This window comes from Megalops cyprinoides, chromosome 16, assembly GCF_013368585.1.
Source record: "Megalops cyprinoides isolate fMegCyp1 chromosome 16, fMegCyp1.pri, whole genome shotgun sequence".
Classification (NCBI taxonomy): domain Eukaryota; kingdom Metazoa; phylum Chordata; class Actinopteri; order Elopiformes; family Megalopidae; genus Megalops; species Megalops cyprinoides.
The window spans coordinates 20,059,649-20,080,846 of record NC_050598.1 but is presented as its reverse complement, the minus strand read 5'-3'; the positions used below and the strand labels follow the sequence as shown (position 1 = coordinate 20,080,846).

Below are 21,198 nucleotides of genomic sequence, written 5' to 3'. Positions count from 1 at the left end.
AAAAAATCATTTAATTAGGTAAAAGCTGAGATAAAAGAACCTCTTTGGGGTATACATTTTTCTTTTTTACATTTACACTAGAGGCAAAAATGTGTTTTCCACATTTATTTTTGCAGGCTAAGAAACAAACATGAGAACAAATGCAAATGTTTCTAAAATGTCACCCAGGACAGAGTCTGCCAGCAGGTGGCCGAGTAAGAGTATTCATATTGAAAAGAATGCAGCCTCAGCTCTTTTGATTATTTATTTGATTTCATTCTCAGCTCGCACCCCTTGGCCCATGCAGGCTCAAGATGTCCAGCTACAGCTGGCAACGACCCTGTGAACATACGGCCCCCCAGCTGGAGGGACCCATCCACACGCCCCAGGCTCTCCACCCAAGACTCTGGAACACATTGGACGGGTTTGTCACACAGGCTGTCATTGTCCTTCTTTGGATGCTACGCTGGGCCTACCATTTCGATTTGTACACATTTACATTTTAATTTTCCTTTGACATTGCATGTTTGCAAATTTAGATTTTTTTTTCCTGGTTGGGTACATCTTGGCTCTTTTATTGTCTTGTCATGCAAGGCCATTTGCCAGCCATGGTTTAAATGGGGTAAACTATTCAGATTTCACTCACGGAGGAAAACAAAACAACGTTAAAGCCTTCATGTTTTACTGGGTCCTCCCCTAAGGTGTAATGTAATTCCAGCCCAAGTACGATGCACTGCGGGTGGATCAGTGGGACTGGGTGGTCCAGGAATGGGGGGGGGGGGGGGGGGGGGGCGACTTCTTTGTTACTTGGGGCAGGGTGTAGGGGAGGGGGGGTGAATTGATTGAGCTGTTCCTTTGAGGTACATAATCCTAAATCGTAATTTGCATGCTGAATTTAGGGGAGTGTGCCAACTGAAAGGATTTGCATGGGCACGTCAGGCAGAGAAGATCCCACTGCTTCTGCATACACTTACTGCTTGGCGCTGTATAGAGCTAGAAGGGACGTTGGAAGATTCTGCCGTTTCCTAGACAGATTTATCCTTCTCTGCAGTTTGTTTGTCTTTCATTCAAGTCATATTGTGTTTTTAACAGCTTTTTCAAATGGGGAACTAATCCACACTATTCAGTTACATGATAGATGTGTGAAAGGTAAGCCTAATTACAGAGGCATTTTTGTGGTTTTTGTTGTTTCTGTCAAATGGTAGCATGCTCTGATGGATTTAGTTTAGGCCCAGAGCTGAATGTTAAGTTAATGTCGAGCAAATAAGTAATTTAACCCTATTTTTTAAAGGAACAAGGCAGAATAATTTTGCAACAAACAACCAAAATTAATCGAAAATTACCGTTGAATAAAACAACATGAAACACAATTAAACGATAAACATCCATGAGGCAGAGCCATACTTGGAGGCTGTATGAAGGCCGTGAGGATCCTGTCGACCTTTTTCCACTTGCATGATTGTTTTGCTCTTGACTTTTAAAATAAACAGTCTGCAGTATTGCTTCATGCTTTATATGTATGGATACAGCATTACAGTGTCTGAGCAGTGGCTGGCAGACTGCTACCACCATGAAAATGTACATGATAGAGCCTCCTCACAACTCATTGGTCATTATTTGTGATGTCTTTTATTTGAATATTTACACATTTTAACTCTTAAGAGTAAAACTATGTAATGTATTTACAAGCTGTATTTTAAAATAAACATATAATGTCCCACAGACTCACAATGATCAAGGGGTAAAATAAGAAGGAATGTATACAGACTGAAACATATGGCATGAGTGTTCAGGCCCAGCCTTATTCCTCCAGAATGACAAGAATCAGATGACAATTTTGTAAAATCTCCCAGTACCCAGATTACATTCTATGTTCTGTAAACCCAAATGTGGCTTGAGCTAGCTCTTAAACCAGTGACTCAAATCCCTTTTCAGTAAGTGTGTGCATTCAATTACATTCATCTAGATATTCAGGTCAAAATGATAGATAGGTATTGAATCTTTTGTTATAGGTACTACACTCATGTTATTTTGGCTGTTACTCAAATATGGAGGTATTTACTTTTTTAAAATGGACATGAGACACTTTAAAATGATAGTATTCATAACAACCCATAATATCTATACTGTGTTTTGGCCATGTTCAAAAAAAAACATGATTGTATAGCCCTCTTATTTAAGCATCCCTCTTTTATTTACAAATTTTACAAAGTGTCCCCTGGTCTGGATAGTGTTTGTTTGCACCCACATTTGTACATGAGGACTTATTATGGCCCTGCATTATTAGGACAATATTAAAGCTGTATGTGTATGTGTTTCTTTGCAGGCAATTTTTATTGGCTATCTCATTGTATATGCATTGTCAGTGGTAAGCGTTGGCTATTCAGAGGGACAGCAACAGGAACAGTCTCAGAATGGCCAATCCACAGCAATGCAGTGATCCCTCCAGAACTTCCTTATTTTGATAGACTTGAACAGCCTTGAATGGAATCACAAGATTACACTTCAGGTACTGTGAAATTCTTAATTTTCAGTTGTGTAATTGTGTACACATGAGTAGGAGTAAGTACACATGTGTGTGTCTCCTCAGCTGTCAGCATATGGCAGTACTTCTGATGAAGGCAATACAAGAACAAGAGAGAACAACAGCATGCTATTTTTGCTAGGACTATTAATATTCATCAGGGACAGTACATATAAGCTGCATACTATAAATCCTACAAACTGAACACTGATATACGGACACATCATACAAATTTTAAAGCTTTGTATATGTCTTTTCATAAGTAAATAATATAGCTGAAAAAATAAAACAAAATGATAATACATAGAATAGTGATAGATAGAAAAATGTGGGCTATGCTCCAGCGCAAAGGCTATCTGCATTGTGTGTGTACAATATATACATTATTTATATAACATATGCTTCATAAGTCACACAATTACAGTGATTTGTACATATAACCATACAATTCAAAAGAAAATGTTTTGCTCACGGGCTTTTGCTAGTTATTCTTTTAAGGAATACAATATAGGGCTGTAATTCTTCTGGCTCTTTAGTTTACTGTGATTACACATAGCTCCTTGAGTTCAGCAGCAACAAAAACAGTAATAGTCCAACAACCTTGACAATGTTCAGAAACAGGTAAGAGGATTTTTTTTTCAGAAAACCTTTAATTGTAATTAGAATTAGCATTATAACATATTTCAATATTTAGTTATATACAGATACAGCAGAAATTTTACATTCCTTTTTTCTTCAAATTGCTCACATTTTTGTACAAGCCAAAAAATATCTGCCAGTTAATATTCTATCCATGCAAAATATACAATATTCCAGATTTATAAATTGAAAAGAATGAATAAAAAGGATCTGCGTAACTTTGTCAGCTCCAAAGTGCGCACTCAATTATGGCAATTTGCAAATTAAAATTTGCACTTTGTGCCAACACACAATATAAGCAAATAAAATAAGAGAATTAAGGCCATACCAAGTTGTGCAAACAATATTTAACATTTTTTTCAGTAATGAATGCCTCTTCAGTTCTTTCTTATTCAATAATTCCATTAGGACCTTAGCACATCTGCAGTCATGTATATGGGAGGTATTGGAATTTTTGGATTCATAATGTTTTAATTTTTCCATAGGAAGCTCATGTAATGATATGGTGAGGAAACTAACAAGAAAAAGAAAAGAAATTGAAATCTGGCCTCAGGAATTAATACTGCCTTTTAATTAGTGTCTTCATTTATTTCTCTGGCTTCCAGATGATGATAACACTGCATATTGCATATTTCATATTGCAGTCTTTCTCCACAAAACAGTTGTGATTGATTTAATGTCTGAATGTGCTCTTAATGTAAAATGACATTTCAATATGAAACTATGCAATATGAATGATAATATAGATATATAGATATGTAATATAGATATATGGATAGATATACAGATACACAGAAATATATATATATATATATATATATATATATATATATATATATATATATATATATATATATATATAGAAAGAGAGAGAGAGAGAGAGAGAGAGAGAGAAAGAAGCTGTGAGAGACTTTCAGAATTGCTCTGAATTCTGTTCATGTGTCCCTACTGAGCTAGGTGTGCCAAAGAATTTAGTTAAATGTGTTAAATACTTGTAACCACTGTAACTCACCCTGTGCGTAGATGATTATTCATACTTACTTTTGTTTGAGTCCATACATGAGTGAACAAAACACACCCACATATATACAGAAACACCTGCAGCCAACCACCTCCTCTCTCTCTCTCTCACACACACACACACACACACACACACACGTTTCCTTTCATTGATGGTACCTCTGTATAGGATTCTTAAGTATTCAACAAAGATATCTGACCCCAAAAACCAAATAGTATTTAACAGAATACTGTTTTATCACACATATATATGCTTGTATAACAGATACGTTCGAGAGGAACAATCCATTTTTCCATTGGAATGAATGGATGAATGCAATGCTCAATTTGCTGCATTTCAACACAATGTTAGGCACACGTTGTGCTTTTCCATGGTCACGTGACAGTACAAACATGAATAACGCATGTCAAAGTAAAAGTTGCAACACCGTAACCTCTTTCTACAGCTTTGGTGCACTACTGAAACACCCACATGTTTAGGTTTCTGTTATGGTACGCTATTATTTAACACACGGATTGGCAGATCTACCTTCAGTTATATTACCATACTGCTGTTGTTTACAATATTGACAACTGATGCCTTCTTGCAAAATGTTAAAGAAATCTCACACATATTTGTCAAGGGCAAAGCCTTTCAAGTGATGACATCCATTTTAAGAGACACTGGCAGATAAGATGCCGAATAAAAAGGTATATTTATGAAAATAGATTCAGATAAATGTAATTATTTTACTACAGTAGGAAGTGGTGTAGCTTAGCTGAGTTATATGTATGAGACAAGGAAAACAGAGGTACAACTTTGATAAAATATACAAAACAAAACTAAACTAAACAGAACTGGTCAAAAGACACATTAATACTTGTCATAAAAGTGTAGCATGTTCCTATTCTATCAAACATCTCCATGTTAGGAAGACAATGACAACAGTGTAGCAAAAATAATTCTTTGGTTTTAGAAATAAACCAAATGAAAACAATCAGTTCAACAAATTTTGGCAAATAACAGCTCCTTGCAAATAGGAATACTGTTAAATCATAAAAAAATGATTGCACAGAGTGAAAGCCATTAATAATATATTATAGGAGTGACCTGTGTTGGTCTTGCAGGACTGGATTACAATATAAATAAAGTACAATGGTGAATGCTTACAAACAATATGTCCACTAAATTGGAAATATAATATTGCATAATATTGCCATGCATAGTTCAACATAAGTGAAGTTTGTCTAATCAATGATGAAATGTTAGAGGAGGATACAGCACTTACAAAACACTATTAGGAAAAGCTATTGTTTTCAGATGGTGAAACGAAAGGCCAGTGGTGGCAAATATATTTCATCAAAGGGGTTTCTCCTAAGGTCATCATGAAGTATAAATATTTGTATAAGCCATTCAATGTCTTGATTTGCTCATTGGACGAATACTTTAGAATGAAGTAAAATGGTAACAGAAAATAATTGCATATATATATATCCATAATTGCATAGAAATCCCTTGTGAAAAAGTAAAACATTAAACATCTTTCATTACTTTGGGCTATGTGTTGTATAGATAAAATAAAAGTCCCAAGACAGATGTTTGAAGGATTCCATTTCATAAACAGCCCTATTCAGAATATGTCTTATTTTTACTCATTAAATCCAATGCTGAAGCCGGATTAGGAACAATCAGGAAATAATTCCTTTCTGTTTATGAACACATTTTTCTTGCAGTAGTGTTTTATTCAGTTTTTAAGCCAAATAAATAATTTCATAACCCCTATTTATTTAAATCTTTTGTAACTTCTTAAAAATGCAAGACATTTGTTATGCACAACCTTGCAAATCCTTGCTATTCTCCTCTCTATTCTTTGTTTCTCTCTATATATCTTTTATCTTTCTCAGTCTCTATCTTGCTTGCTTTTTTATCTCTCTCTCTCTCTCTCTATTTATCTATACACATAGAGAGAAATACATGTATTTAATTTTATATGTGTATCTTTTTCATAAGGGATTGTACTTTTGTACTTTTGCATGTAAGCTTATGCAGTGAACCTCAAAGTAGGTTGATGAGCTACACTAATGTAATTCAATCACATAGATTAAGGTAAGTTTAGTCTTTCTGAGTTAACAATTCTTTCAGTTTCCACTTTGACCCACAGCTAACTCTTGTTGGATTCTGGCAGACATTTGAATGAATTGAGAATGTGAGTGCAGATGATAGGTGAAGAGGTTTTTGGGGGACACTAAGAACAGCTATGAGTCAACAATAACAAATATACTACAGACAAATGTTTGATATTGAAAAACTTATTTCCTTTGTTAGTACTGCAAACTTATGAAAGATCTGGTGGCAAATGAATATTAATTACAATTCAGCAATGGTATACATAAATAAATGCATAAATAAATAGTATGTAACAGGGATGGTCAGCAAGTGCTAAATGTTTCACATATTTCATTTTGATAATATATATATAGATATATATATTACAGCAAAGTGATGTAACTTGGCACAGCAATAAAAAATAAAAATAAGAATTGCCATACAAACACATACATAGACAACTGCCCGAATAAACAGTATCTTGGATCCACATTCGTCAAGCCTCCATCACAGAACTGATCTCAGAGATAACCCCATGAAATCCTCTCAGTTTTTGGCCAGGGACTGGGGAAAGCATTGACAAGTGCTCATGATACACATATTGAAGCAAATTTCGATATATAGGACACGCAACTCGTCATCTTTTGCATCATTTTATTGTTGGAAGCACCAACCTGCCTCAGAACCTTTAGAAATCCTCAATTACCAATAGCCTACCTTGAAGAAATACTTATATATACTATATTACAGTGCTGTAGGTTTTGCCCTTATTATTCTTGTAAAGCAGGGTTTGTCTTTCAGGCGCAAAAAAGTCTTGGAAGAGTGTCTCCCTCGTTTCAGATACCTTTTTTTCTTCCCACCAGTTTAGAAGTTCTTCAGTGTCTCCATAAGTCTAATATTTACTTTTTTCATTTTCTTTTCTTTTGTAAATATATTGCCACATTCATATTTCATGCATTTTACTGCATTGCTATTGCACAAGTCCGGATATTTCAGGGAAAAAAGGGGAAAAAGAAGAAAAGAACCCACAATAAATATCGATAAATACCTCTGCCAAGGAGTCGCCACCGAAAAGCAAGTGAGCGTGGAAGAAGGCGGAGCCGGGGGGGGGGGGGGGGAGTAGGTTATAGGCCATGTTTTCCACTCTTCAGGAGTTACTGCTTATGGACATCCTCGCTGCGTATGATCTTGTAGATGATCCAGTAGAAAATATTGAAAATGAGGAAGACGAGGGGGAAGGCCACACGGGACACTGTGTCGATCCTCTTGGCGCGACCAATAAAGAGCTTGCGCATCTCCTCCACGGTCTTCTCTGGGGGGTTGGTGGAGGCAGGAGCGTTGTTGTTGTTGCCTTTGATGGCCATGCCGTCTTTCGCCTGCAGGCATGCCGGGCCCATGCCGTAGGCCGCAAAGCTGAACCGGCCCTCCCCAGCCTCGTCTTCCTGTAACACAGCCAAATATTCAAACACATATTATCCATCTGACATGTCCTTCTCTTTTCTCCTTTGCACACTTTTACAAGTGGAAAAAGTAGATCTCACACTGGTGCTTGGTTCTTGTCACTCAACCCAAGTCCTGGAGGGCTGCAGTGGCTGCAGGCTTTTCATTCCGGCCAAACACTTAACCACCTGATGCCACTAATCATTGTCTTGATTGAATGAATGTCGCTTCCTTCCCCAAGAGTATTAGTGCTTAGTGATGTACAGAACTGGATGCAGCCCTACAGGACCAAATGTCAGTAACCTTGTGCATGGTTAATGGATTTTAATATTTAACAAAGTATCCTGTGATGTTAGCAATTTATTGCTAGCACATGATAATGTTCTATTAACCTGACCTGACCATGTGAAAGAATGCTGTAAATTACAAGAAAAGATCCATGCAAAATGATGAAGTTATTTAAAGACCTTTATCAAAACTAAAAGCTGCATTAATTTGTCTCACAAAGCAGGGATAGATAGCTGGGACATATTTATCTGAAAATATCTGCCACTTGAAATGAGCATAAGATGCGACTGGATTTATGGGTGAATATTTATTTTGCTGTGTTCACGTTCATTCATTCTCGTTAAGAGAGCATCACTGTCTTTTGAGCTTCAGCAGTTTATGTCATTCGGCGCTGAACATCTTTCTGTATCATAACCTACGTAGCTAATTACTTTTCTGCATAGGATAAGACCTTCCATCTGACCATAAAGGTATTTTATGGTTGTCGCAATGGCTGTTCTGCTGCATGCGGGGCATGTGAATAGGGTCTCTAAATTTGCTTTATGCTTCGATTTAGACTCACATCACATTTCTGCGATTTGTGCTACGGAAGGGAAAAAAGGAACAAGCTGACATTTACTAAATTAAGAGCTGGCTCCTTTAGAAACAAACAGCCATTTTTAGATGCCCCGTCCTCCTTCTGTCCTTGTCTTTATGCTTCCCCATTTATAACCGTTAATGTGTAGGGGGGTGAGCAGGAGAACACGTGACCATGAAGGGGAGAACCTTCGGATTCCCACCCCCCCCCCCCCCCCCCCACGCCCCCCCCCTTTGTGTGGACACACGTACATCTGATTATGGAGGCTGTGACCTTGGCTTGTCCTTCAAAGGGACCGGCTTGCCATTTGTACGTATAACGGATGCTCCACTTTATTCCCGCTGCCATATGATTAATGTGCCCGGCTCCAGACGTGACGTGGCTCGGCAAAGAGGAGCAGAGGCGCTGTTTGCCTTCTCCTCATATCACCCTCTCATCATCCCGGCCCGATTCATCGCATCGCCTCCCTTCCTAGTTAAGAAGTCCCCCATTAATGCGGTGTGCAAAATCAGACTCCAGCTCTTATGCGCGCGTGAGGGAAAGAGCAGCAGAGAGCAGTGCACAATCAGAGCCGTGCCCTTCAAAGTGGCTGCAGAATGCAACGCGCGGGGCAGGCCATCAGAATGCACATCACTCTTCCATTTGCAAGTCTGAGCGAGGCGGCGGCGAGCGCTGCTCGGCGGACCTCTCGACTCCTCCATCCATCATGCTTTTCGCTCGTGATTGATGCATTTATATCTTTGACTGTGGCGCTCTTGATTAATGCAAAAGATTAAAAGGCACCGTAATGAGAACCGCTTTCTGCAGTTCCCTCTTAAATTCCCAAAACATGTTGGCCTTGCAGCGGTCTGGCGCACAACACAGACAATTGATGATGAGCATAATTTTGTTTCCTGGATCTCATTCCCAAGTGTCATACTGAATTGTTTATTTTTTAGCTGAAAATATGAGTTTGTCTTGTGCTATATACCAAGTGATATGCCACGCAATACATTTAATTTCTTAACATTTTCCATCTTTTAAAACCCCTCTCCAAGAATCGACTAAATTTGAAAGCTTTTTAAATTAATTTCTGAAAGGTGAGACTGATGGTTAGTATCAAAGTGCTGTAATGTAAAAATGCAGAGTGTCGCAAAAACAAATTCTGACTTCAATTACTAAGCCTGTTTTGAATTTCATACAGAAATCATGTCTTCTAATGCACCAGTTACCGTATGCCGTTGGGGGCCTTTTTAGCATTCCAGTAATTATTTTGGAGGTTTCAGAAGTATGCTATTGACAGAAACTCTCTCTGACACTCATTAACGCAGAGGACATGACAAATGTATCAGTTCTTTCCTGTTTATACTCTGTTCAAACAACAATTAAAAAAAATCTATTTGAAAAGATTGCTGGATGCAAATTAACCTGTTCCACTTTGAAAATGTGTTTGACTGTGAGCTGGCAGTGGCATAGTGGGCTCACAAATAGAATACTGCAGGTTGCAGGAGTCAAATCCTTTGTGGTGCATCACAACTGTACTCTTCAACAAGGCACTTAACCTGAATTTATTCAGCAATACATCCAGCTGAATAAATGTAGAATAGTGTAAGTTTCCTTTGATAACAATAATTATAGTTATGATTATTAAGTGCCTGGGGGACAAAAAGAGGCAAAGGAACTGTCTGTGTGCAGTAAAAATTTCACTTGATTATATATGCTATACCTCATGTACCATATATTTTTAAATTAAATAGTATGTCCACTTTTGCCCATGTTCCCTCCAGCTCTGCTATCCTTTAGTAGTTATTTACATCAATACTGCTAATTCTTATCTCTTAATGCTTAAAGAGCAAGACAGTCGAGATCATGTCTTTAAGGAAAAAAAAAATCCTGTGAAAGACTACCCTGAAGTAGTCTTCCCTAATGAGCTGATTATAGTAGATCAATCAAGGGCCTTTCCCTAATGAGCTCTTGTCATTGTTCAGTGGTGAAACAGAATATGCAGCCAGGAGGTCATGTTATTTCACCTAGTTACTAATATGTCCCTGGACTCCTGCATTAAAGAGGAACAAAAAGAGAACATCTGAAAGCAATGGCTTCCGGCAAAAGCTCTTCAGCTGCATTCCAATTCAAGATTAACATGGTCTCTGCAGCCATTTTCTTCCAGTGTAAACCTTTATGTGATCCAGCATCAATACAAGCTGTAAAATACAGACAGCAGTCTTGCATTCTACATCTACATTATGATATGATGTTTACATTATGATGTTTGGAATTCTCAGTCTGAAAACTGCAATGTTTTTTTCAAAATCAAGGTTGTCTCATTTCAATACAACTACCAAAGTAAACGTATGTGGAGATCTGTGGTTTATTGCATTTCTCCGCAGTATGTGTTGTACGTTTTCAACAGGAAAATATTTCCCTGTGGCTCCCCTTATAATTTTACCACTTATTTATTCAATTTTGTGCAAGGGCAGGAATTGACTAAACAGATTTTTCAAAACCCATTTAGTTCAACTCTGTTTAATTCATTCAGTTATTCAAGTGTAACATTTTTATTCTGCAGTCCATTTTATTATAACTTCCATACAAGGGAGATTAAAGCCCTTCATTCAAGCAATATAAATGTTAATTTCCACAATATTCAATTAATGTTCAGTGCTTGTTTGTCTTGTATTGGTCATCTTCTGTAAATTAGGTGCTAACCTATTGATTAGAAGGTTGCACTCCTTACCTACCTCCAGCAGAGGGAGTCACTATTCTTTTGCCTGAGACTCATTTGAGAGAAGTCAATCAAAAAAGAAAGAAATAATAAAAAAAACACTATCATCTGCTATAATAACAACAGTGTACATGTGTCAATGACTGCAGTTTCCAGTTAAAAGATAGCCTCTACAAGATGTAATGGATGGCAGTCCCTTTGCCAGCCAGAATATCAGTAGCGGTCAGTGTGGTTAATTTGAAATGTTATACTGCAGCTGCAACCAAGGTGATGGAGAGCTCTCCTCTAACATTAAGGAAACAGTTTTACCTCAACTGCAGGTGAGGAATATGAATCAACAATAGCATTAAATAATTTAACAATGGCATGCAATTTACTCTTCCTGTGCACTTTCATAGATAGTAAAATTCAATTTTGTTTTAAAAATGCAAGATGCAAGACACAGAATACCTTGCAAAAATGACTTAGAAATGTTAGAGTACACAATGCTAGAGTAAAAAAATGTATGTATCGAAGTGTGTATGTGTACATATTTGTTGTGTATATATTTGAAACAACTTGCCGTGAGCTGACTCTCTTGCTAATTACCAGTTGGTAATGCTCTGGTGCTGGGATCCAGCAACACGACAACATGACAGTGAATGTTACACTTTTGAATTCATCTGTTGGCTTACTGAAATGTGTATCTCTGTGTGTACATATGTACATGAGTCTTTAAGTTAGCAATATAGAGTGAAGGTTATTGAATTAGACTTATAGCACATTACATGTTTAAACCTCAGGTAAGGGACTGTGATGTACCATAGAGGAAGACACTTTGCCTGAATTATTTTAGAAATGCATAGTGATATATTAAAGGTAGGTTCTGTAAATTGCCCTGGGTAAGAGTCTGCAAAGCCAATATATAATGTATTTATTTTTAGTAGATGTGCTGTTGCACTGGTGGTTCTAACGACTAGAACGACTAGTGAGGAAGGTGCAAACCATATCAATGTCTAAATATTTCATTCAGAACATGTTTCAGGTTTCCCTCTGAGTAACCCAGTTCTCAAGGGGGCACAAGAGATTAATCATCACTATAATCATTTTGCAAATTGCAAATTACACCCTAATACTTAACCACACCGTTCCACTGGGCATTAACTGAAATCTCATGAAAGTGTTGAGGGTGAGATTGGATGCAGATCTAGGTCATTTACAACTGACAGTTGGATTTAGTACCTCTGCTCTTTCCCGCAAGCCGTGGGTGTATGTTGCCAGTGGGACAAGCATTTGCTTGCCAGCCTTTCTGCATTGACCTGGAGTCTAGGAATTGTAGACTAATCTACCCTCACCTATTACATGCAACTCTAGGGGATTTGAGGATTTCTGACAATGGGATTTTGGATTTATTTTTGAGCTTTTTTACTATTTAAATTACCGTAAAGACATTTCCAGAGAGTCTGAGCAACATTACAACATGACAGAGAGCTTATACGACATTTGTGTTGGTGTGAAGTCTTCAGCACAGCTTTGCTCTTGCATGACATCCACCATTCAAATCGTTCAGGTTTTATATCTCCTAGAAGCTGGCAGGTTTATGCCTCATTCAGTATAATGGCTTTGAATTTATAATCACATCGCGAAGGTAAATATGATTGATTAAATACATTAAGCCAACCCGTTTTGGTGAAAGCACACACTCCTTCCCGTGAATAAGCTCGTTGGTGTAAACAACAGATTTCAAAACATGCGTTGGTGTGTCCTTGGTATCTCTGGGGAGCCTGTAGGTTTGCAGTCCACCTCCCGAGAAACAAATCGGATGTCTGACAGCTTGTTTAATATCCTTAGAACAAAACTGCTAAAAGCTAAAGGTCTACATATGGCAAGAAAATATTAGAAAAGGTAACTGCTGACTACTGCGGCATGACAGGTGTTTTAAAGGAAAGAGTTTCAGCAAAAATCAACTCTGCACTGCAGTCTATCATCAGCTAAAGAATATTTCAGTGCAATTTCAGTGGAAATTGGCTGCAATTCAGGTAGAGAGAATGCAGCACTGCTGAACATTGACATTGGAGGTTCACATACAACACACTGCTTAATAATATTAAACAATTAAAACATCTCAAGGCACTGCCATGATTTAATAATCTCTTCAATGTTTTTTTTTGGGCATTTCTCAGCATGCTTACTCCATGTTACTCCAGGCTCTCTACTTTTCAGCAGAGAGCCTCCATGCACAGGCCCTTTAAACTACACAGAAAATGGCTGCCATGGATGGTGTTTCCCTATCTTCAACTATTTTAATAACCTTGGAAAACTTCCACACAGTAGTTCTTCATGGGTTATTACTCTAGCCTGGCTGTTCCTGCATACTTACCAAGGGAGCAGTCCCCTGTGGAAGCTATGGTCCTGGCAAAGTGAGCATTTCCTACAAACTGTTGGCCCTTTCCTGCTCTGAAAGATCCCCTTGTCCCTTTGGTCTGATTTCAATAATCCCTTATCAATTAAGGATGACTACAGTCATGTTAATGTAGAAGACATGTAGAGTCAAAACCTCTCTATTTCACATAGACTGAATAATTGTTTACTTAGTACAGTTTAACTATGGGCAATATCTAGTAGAGCTTGCCATATTTCACATTTGATAAAAGCAAGAATTGCAAACAAACCTTTCATGAATGGAGCACTTATTAGTTGAGAGAGAAAATTTTTTTTACAGGCATTGTGTAAAATCTATAGTAAGAATCAGAAAACTGAAAACGCTTTCAACTGTTTAAAATCATCCCTGGCATCTTAGTATCTAGATACTGTACAGAGACAATGGCAACATAAGCTTCTGAAGAAGCTAAGGTCAAAAGCCAGCCTGCTTGTCATTCAGCCATGTTTGAACTGTTTTAACCTTGGAAATAGGCAGGTTTATTTTGCAAAGAACAGTCCTCAGATTACTAAAATAAACCACTGTCTTGAAAACATATAAAAAGTTTGTTTATGATCCTGAATCTTTGCAGAATCTGTGCACAGTAAATGAAAAAAAAAAAAAAAACTGCTGTACCTCTACACGAGATGATAGATTAAACTTCCAGAATTTGCTGGAATACCCATAGTGGAGGATATATAGAGAATGCTGATTATACATTTTAGTTTATTTCTATTATGTATAGACAATGAATGCTCAAAGACACTTGGGACAATATTTACACATCATCAGTCTGGATGATGAATGGGTTTTTATCAGCCATGGAGCAAAACAAGCTACCTTAAAATAGACTGCTAATTTAAATGACCAAAACATATGTTTTTTAAAAAATAAAGACACAGGTAAATACAATACCCGTAATTAGTATAGAGGTAAGGGTTCATAATTTGCATGAACTGTTTGATGGCTCCAGATTGCAAACTGTACTACAATGTGTAATCTTCCCTTTGCCATAAACTCTAGTGTGTTTCTTTAAGCAAAGCCAAGTATGTTAGAGCAGTGACACATATGCTGTAATGACGGGAGGAGGGTTTAAGCGATGGTAACAGTAATGAATTCAATCAAATTAGGGCCTAGCCAACACGGTTTTATGGGTGCAATAATCATTCCAGAGAGGCCCTACAAACTTAATAATCCTGACATAGTATATTAAAACAAGGTAACAACAACAAAACTACAAATATTTGACAAGGAAAGACATTTCAAGAAATAATAAATGATTAATTTATATAGTATGTATTAGTATAAAGACAAAAAAAGATCACAATACAATGAACTCCTGTAACTTGTTCAACTAAATGTCACAATGCCAAACTCATGCTCATAAAAAAACGCAGCAAAAACGCATGCTAAGTCTTAAAATATGATGTTTTGTCTTCGGTGAAACGATTCATGACTTTGACTGGTTTCCCCTGTTTTATCTAAAGCCAGTTTTAACCACATCTACTTGATGCCTTGTTTCTTTGTACTGGGAACCACAACTATGACATCAGAGATATGGAATGACATTTTGAATTTATTCTGTACCGCAAGCATAGTCCTTTATGCTTTTTCAAAGCTTACGTTTGTGTCTCATTACTTTGCTTAAATATTTAATTTGCAGATTCTAATTTCCTCGACTATAAGACCCTGGTCTCAGAGCCCAAACGTCAATATGCAATGCTTAAACATGGTGAGTGAAGCGCGAATATTAGACGTGTACCACTTGTCAATATTAGAGGTTCAGAGAGAAAAAGAGAAAATGTGATTGCGCTTTGATGCAAGAGTGATTTGCTCTGCTGTGCCACTGCACACATGTGAAGTGATGTATTGTACTGGATATTAATAAATACCAGGTAATTATAGAAAGTTATAGAAAAATGTATTACACATTTGTTACATAAATCTTATTGTATAACACAATGTCATGATATTAAATTACCCTAACCACAATATAACAATTTTTACTTAACACAAGTGGGGTTGCTACAGTGGGTGGCACAGTGCAAAGGGTTATGTCCTTATAGCTCTGGTATCATCATTTTTAATTTTGACAAGTGATCCAATCCTAAAGTGTCCTCTACTAATGATTCACTTACTTTGGTCAACAGTCACATAATGACTTTTGGGCTATAAACTGACATTTGGGTTTGGGCTATCTGGGTTTGGGCTTAGAACTATTAGCTATTGTCTGAAAATCTTTTACATCTTTCCTGAGTGAAAACTGATCTTAGAAGTTCTAACCTATTTACACAGTTGGGATATGAATGGACATACGTTTAGACCAAGTTCTTGTTTCAATGGCTGAATAGTGCCTGATCTGAGACCTATCCAGTTGCGTATGCTGCTTTATTGCATTGATCTTAAGTCAACAATGACTTCAAATATTTTCTTTTTCCTATCCAACAAATACAGTTGGTTCTTCAGCCCATCTATCTAATGCCATTTTTTCTGTCATTGAAATCAGTTTCATTAGAATGTCCTTGGTGGTTTTCATGGCGGTATGCTTTAGTTTTTCACAAAGAGGGCAAACATACCGTAGATTCGAAATTCACAGCACGTTTTTGTTTTCTTGTACGCGAATGCTGCCTGGACTGCTTGAAAGATTTGTTTACATGCAGTGGGTTATTGATTGCTGTAATATTTCATTTTTTTCTATCCTTCCTAACCTTCCAGTGTTGCTGTAGAAGGTATGATGCGGATTCTGCAATGTATCCTCTGTTTTATTACTTAGGCTTGCTAATGGAGAATGCTGCTAAACTGTACATGTACACATATTTTATAGTAATCTAGGGATGAAATGTGATGAAAAAAGTAATCTGACTAAAACTGTAAATATGACTAGAGGACTTTCCTTGGGTGATCTATGAATGCCTTTTGGCAGGGTGACAAGGAAACAGCAGGCAGTAGGTAGCACACACAGAGCTTGCTGTTTGCCAGTGTCAGTTCATGATTATGATAAGGGTATGACACGTGCACCTGCCAGCAGAACCCCAGGAAAGACACCAGTGTGTTGTTTAAATAGCAAGAATATAGCACATTGCCTGACATAAAATAATACTTCTGGAGAACTGAAAACAAGTAGCATAATATATTTTACTGTATTTATTATTCAATTTTTATAGATACTCTGTGAAAATGTAGGACATTTTACTGCTATCTATATTGTGAAATGAGTATGTGCAAAAGTAAAGCATATGGCTAATAAGTGAACCAGACTAAGCCAGGGAAGTTGGTCTGAACGATTGCTAGTATGCTCCCTCCCACAAGAAAACTGAGTCTGGCGCATTTGATGCAACAGAACACAAATGTCCCTGTTGCATGCTGGGACTGACAGGGGGCATTGAACTCCTTACCTTGAGGTGTCGTCTCCTCCTCCGGAAGCGGAGAAGCTCCTTGTGTTGCCTGGCGATGAAGTTGACCGCAGCATACTCCAGCAGGGCAGAGAAGACAAACAGCAGGCACACTGCCATCCAGATGTCAATAGCTTTCACATAGGACACCTGTGGCAGGCAAGCAGAGAGGAATATGAACACTGCAAACTCTGCCTAGGCTGTGATGGTGAGTCACACCACAAAAAGCAGTGTGAAGTGCATATGTTAGCATGTTTGGTAGTGTAGACCCAGTGCCCAAAATCCACAGCTTACAATACAGACCATTACAACAATTTCTCTCTAAGGGAAAAGCACAGCATGAACACATGTACACATACATGAAACACAGCAGTGTCTTTAATTTTATAACATTACATTATTACAACCAGTAATATCAAATTAAATTTTCTTTTTACAGAAGTGACTAAACACAAGCCTTAATTCAGTCTAATTACAACATGCTTTACCTGTTACTCTGACTCATGAAGTTAAGCGGGTATTATATTTTCTGTTTTTTACATAAAAATATAACATCAGTATGTTATATTTGAAATGCTGGAAATGAAGAAAATAATTTGTGGGTAGGTTTAAAGTTGTAAATGATTGTTTTGTGTTAATTTGAACCTGACCTTGTGTCTTGTCATAGTGTTACTGAATAAAATTTAGAATTTAAAGCAGTATTACCTTCATAACTCAATGATTTTTTGTGCTGTGTTAGGTTATGACAAAAGTAATACAGAATCACGTCAAAAAAGTATGTAGGCAAGGCTATGACCTAACCCTTTTCAGAGCAGTGAATGAGACTGTACATCAGTCAGGCGCAGTGACACTGAGAGACAGCTCTTCCTCTGCCTAGTGGGCTAGGCTGCTCCGTGTCTTTGGCTGAAGCTCACTTCATTTGACAGGTCAGTGACCACCATGGCCACGGAGTACAGTTTAGGTGGCATTACACAAAACACGGTTCAGAAGACATTGTTTAAATGATGAAATTCGCTGGCCTGAGACAGCTCCGCTGAGAGTGTCTGCTCTTTCACTGCAGACCAATAAACCAGTTTCACCGCTTTATTTCCCAAAGCAAGACCCACATCACAGATTGTGAATATATGCTTTCCATCTCTACCGAGTAAAAGATTGTACAAAAAAAAAAAATCATACAGTAGACTGACATAATCCTAAAGCGAATATTTCTATAGGGCACAGCAATGATCAGAATAAAGTCAATGCAATTCAATGCACCACTCTAGCCCTATGGAATCTACTTTATCATAGCTTGGGGAAGCATTGTGACAAATGTAGGATCACATCTTAAAATTGGACCACAGGCCCTCTCAGACCCCAGTGCAGGGCTTCTGTGGAACAGACAGCAGTGTGGCATCTCTGCTGCAGAGTGCTCATGACTGTGACAGCAGAACTGTGCAGGGATCACGGTCCACTTGTTCATTTTTTTCAGAGCACACCAATCACCCAGATGACAACAAATAAAATATAGGACCGGTTTCTCACTACGTAATTATACAGTCCACGCTGCACACACAACCTCACCTCATAATCTCCAAATCCCTCTGGGAGAGGATTTACTTTTCATTCATTTTTTTTAAAGGTATGCTTCCCTCGTGTCCAGTTTGGCCCACTCATTTTGCCCTTGTAACCAAGCCGTTTCCTGCTTTGAGCTGAAACATTTTCCAAAAAATCTTTTGACACAGAATTAGACAGCACTGACAATCAAGACAGGGTCACACATCATTTCACCCCTATCAATATTTCTGCCATCTTGACAGCAAAACTATACAAGAAATATGGTATTTTTTGGGTCAGATGACAACCTTCCTATGAGAGCCGAATGACCATTGTTCAAAAGACTTTCAGCCAGTTTTGCACATGTAAAAATGTAGCCTAGGATGGGATGCTGTATTTTTTCTGAATCACAGAGAAGTGTGTTTAGAGAGGAATAAAACGTCTCAATCTGGCTGGCCTCTCTCTTTCACCTTAGACCTTGAGTGGCTGCTTCCCTTTCTCCCTCTCTTACTTTAGGCTGGTCCTCTCAGTTTTACTTCACACTCAGAGTGGCTGGTTCTCTCTCTCTCTCCCTTGCTTTAGGCTGTGAATGGCTGGTACATTCTCTCTCTCGCTCTCAGAGCCTGAGTGGATTGCTCAGCTTAGCCACTGAGTGGCTGGTGCTCTCACTCTCTCTCACCTTGGGCAGAGAGGCCCTGGAGCCGGAGCTCTGAGTGGTCATGGTCAGCACCGTGGTGATGCCCAGTCCCACTCGCGCAGGTGCAGCGTCCATGTTGATCCAGAAGGACACCCAGGACAGGATGACAATGAGCAGGCTGGGGATGTACATCTGGATCAGGTAGTAGCCCATCTGCCTCTCCAGGTGGAAACGGGCTTCGATGCAGGTAAACTTCCCTAGAATACAGAGGCAGTGTTAAGTTGAGCGCAGTATGTGGAATGGAATAGAATTTCGTCTGGATTCAGATTTTTATATATTAACCACTATTAAATCTCTCTCTCTCTCTGTATATATATATATATATGTGTGTGTGTGTGTGTGTGTGTGTGTGTAAAGGGGGTGGCAAATCCATTGTGTTACATTGTGTTACATCTCTTGCTTGTTCAAGCCCAGACAATAAAGCCAAATTCACTTTCCATGAAAACTCATTTTCCATTTGACTGCCCTGTGCTTGGACAGTCTCCTGACATTTTCCTTCTTCCACAGGAGAACAAAAGAGTGGAGACCAAAAAAAATCCCCTGTGTCTCACACTTCTGCAAAGGAAGCCAAGCTTTTAAACAGATGGTTATCTCATTTAATCCTGCAAACATTATGTTTGAACCGAATACTTTAAGCCTCATGTAAACTACCTATCTTGGAAGTGTCTAAATGTTGAAAGATAATATCAAGTCCACTCAAATAAAGGTGTACATCATCTTTACATCTTTCAGGTTTCCTTTTGAATTTAGTGAATTTCATCTTGTAATTGTAAACCAATTTATCTATAGAAATAAATATGTATGGAAAGTTAAAATAAAGGACAAAATGTTTTGTGTCTCTCTAAAATGAACAATTTTTCACCACGCTAAATGGTGCTCCATCCATTTAATCAGCTTACATCTATTCACGACAGCTGTCTCTGCCATGATTTTCAATTCGATTAAATTTAACCATAAAGCATTGTTTTGGAAGGAAACAAGCTGTTTCATTCATGATTTATAGCTGTGGTACACTTCAAAGCTTTTAACATGTTGGAAGAGAACTTGTTATATATTTATTTGTTTATTCAATATACTACCAATTTTTTTTTTTTTTTTACCATTTCTTCGCCCCCAGTGCACACTATGTTAGCAAATAAAGCAAATAAAAAGGTAGCTGGTTTCCCCCAGGTAATAAGATTTGTCCGTGGAACATAAGTGGCTTAGATAATGTACTACAGAGTGAAGCTGCAATGCACCAGCATAATAATCGATGTCATGTCCAGCATTCAGCCCCTCCGAAGGGATGAGGGGAGGAGACGGGAATGCAAACGGAAATGGAGGCCGGAGCACGAGGTAGCAGGAGCCAAGAAATGTTCTCCTCGGCTCAACCCAATCGATACTGTCGTTAATACGGTTGAGAGAAATGACACTCGGATGACTGCTGAATGCTTGATTGGGGAGCAGCCGAGCGCACACGCAGGGCAGCAGTGGCCGTTGATGAAGAGAATCACTGCGGCAGCGGAGAGCGGCCGCGCTCAGAGACCTTGGTTTTGAAGGGAGACGGAAAGGAAGCAGTCCTGGGGGTTGTGGTAGGGGGTGTGTGGGTGGGGGTAGGGGGGTGGGGGGTCTCTCAGTGTTGTACAACAAGCCAAAGGCAACCCATCAACCAGCCAGGGCCACAGACAGCAGCACTCCGTGTTCACACATCACATGATCGCCAGGTTTCTACACGTGCCAGGTTGTTACCTGCCCGCTGTGTTAAGTGCTATTTCCCCATGCAAGATAGCATCTGTAGGCATGTCATAGCTGGGAGGAGAATGTCAGAGAAAAACTTTCAGTAATGAAAAAAAACAGGTCTGACATTTCTCCCTCGCTCTCGGTAAACACGCAGCTGTGTGAGCTCTGCTGGTGGCGAGGAGTCGCACAGTCTGGATTC

At 38.4% G+C, this 21,198-nt stretch overlaps 1 protein-coding gene across 2 annotated transcripts in view; it reads right to left on the bottom strand.

Annotated features, from left to right (window-relative positions):
• Window positions 1–7,363: 7,363 nt before the first annotated feature.
• The window catches only part of glra1 (glycine receptor, alpha 1), a 51,203-nt gene continuing 37,368 nt past the window's right edge, over window positions 7,364–21,198 (bottom strand). For both annotated transcript variants that reach the window (XM_036548081.1, XM_036548080.1), the window contains 3 exons: window positions 19,263–19,477; window positions 17,051–17,197; window positions 7,364–7,690 (listed from right to left, as the gene is read on the bottom strand). In XM_036548081.1, the coding sequence (XP_036403974.1) occupies window positions 7,403–7,690; window positions 17,051–17,197; window positions 19,263–19,477 (650 nt within the window). In that variant the 3' untranslated portion in view covers window positions 7,364–7,402. The remainder of the gene's footprint in view (window positions 7,691–17,050; window positions 17,198–19,262; window positions 19,478–21,198) is intronic.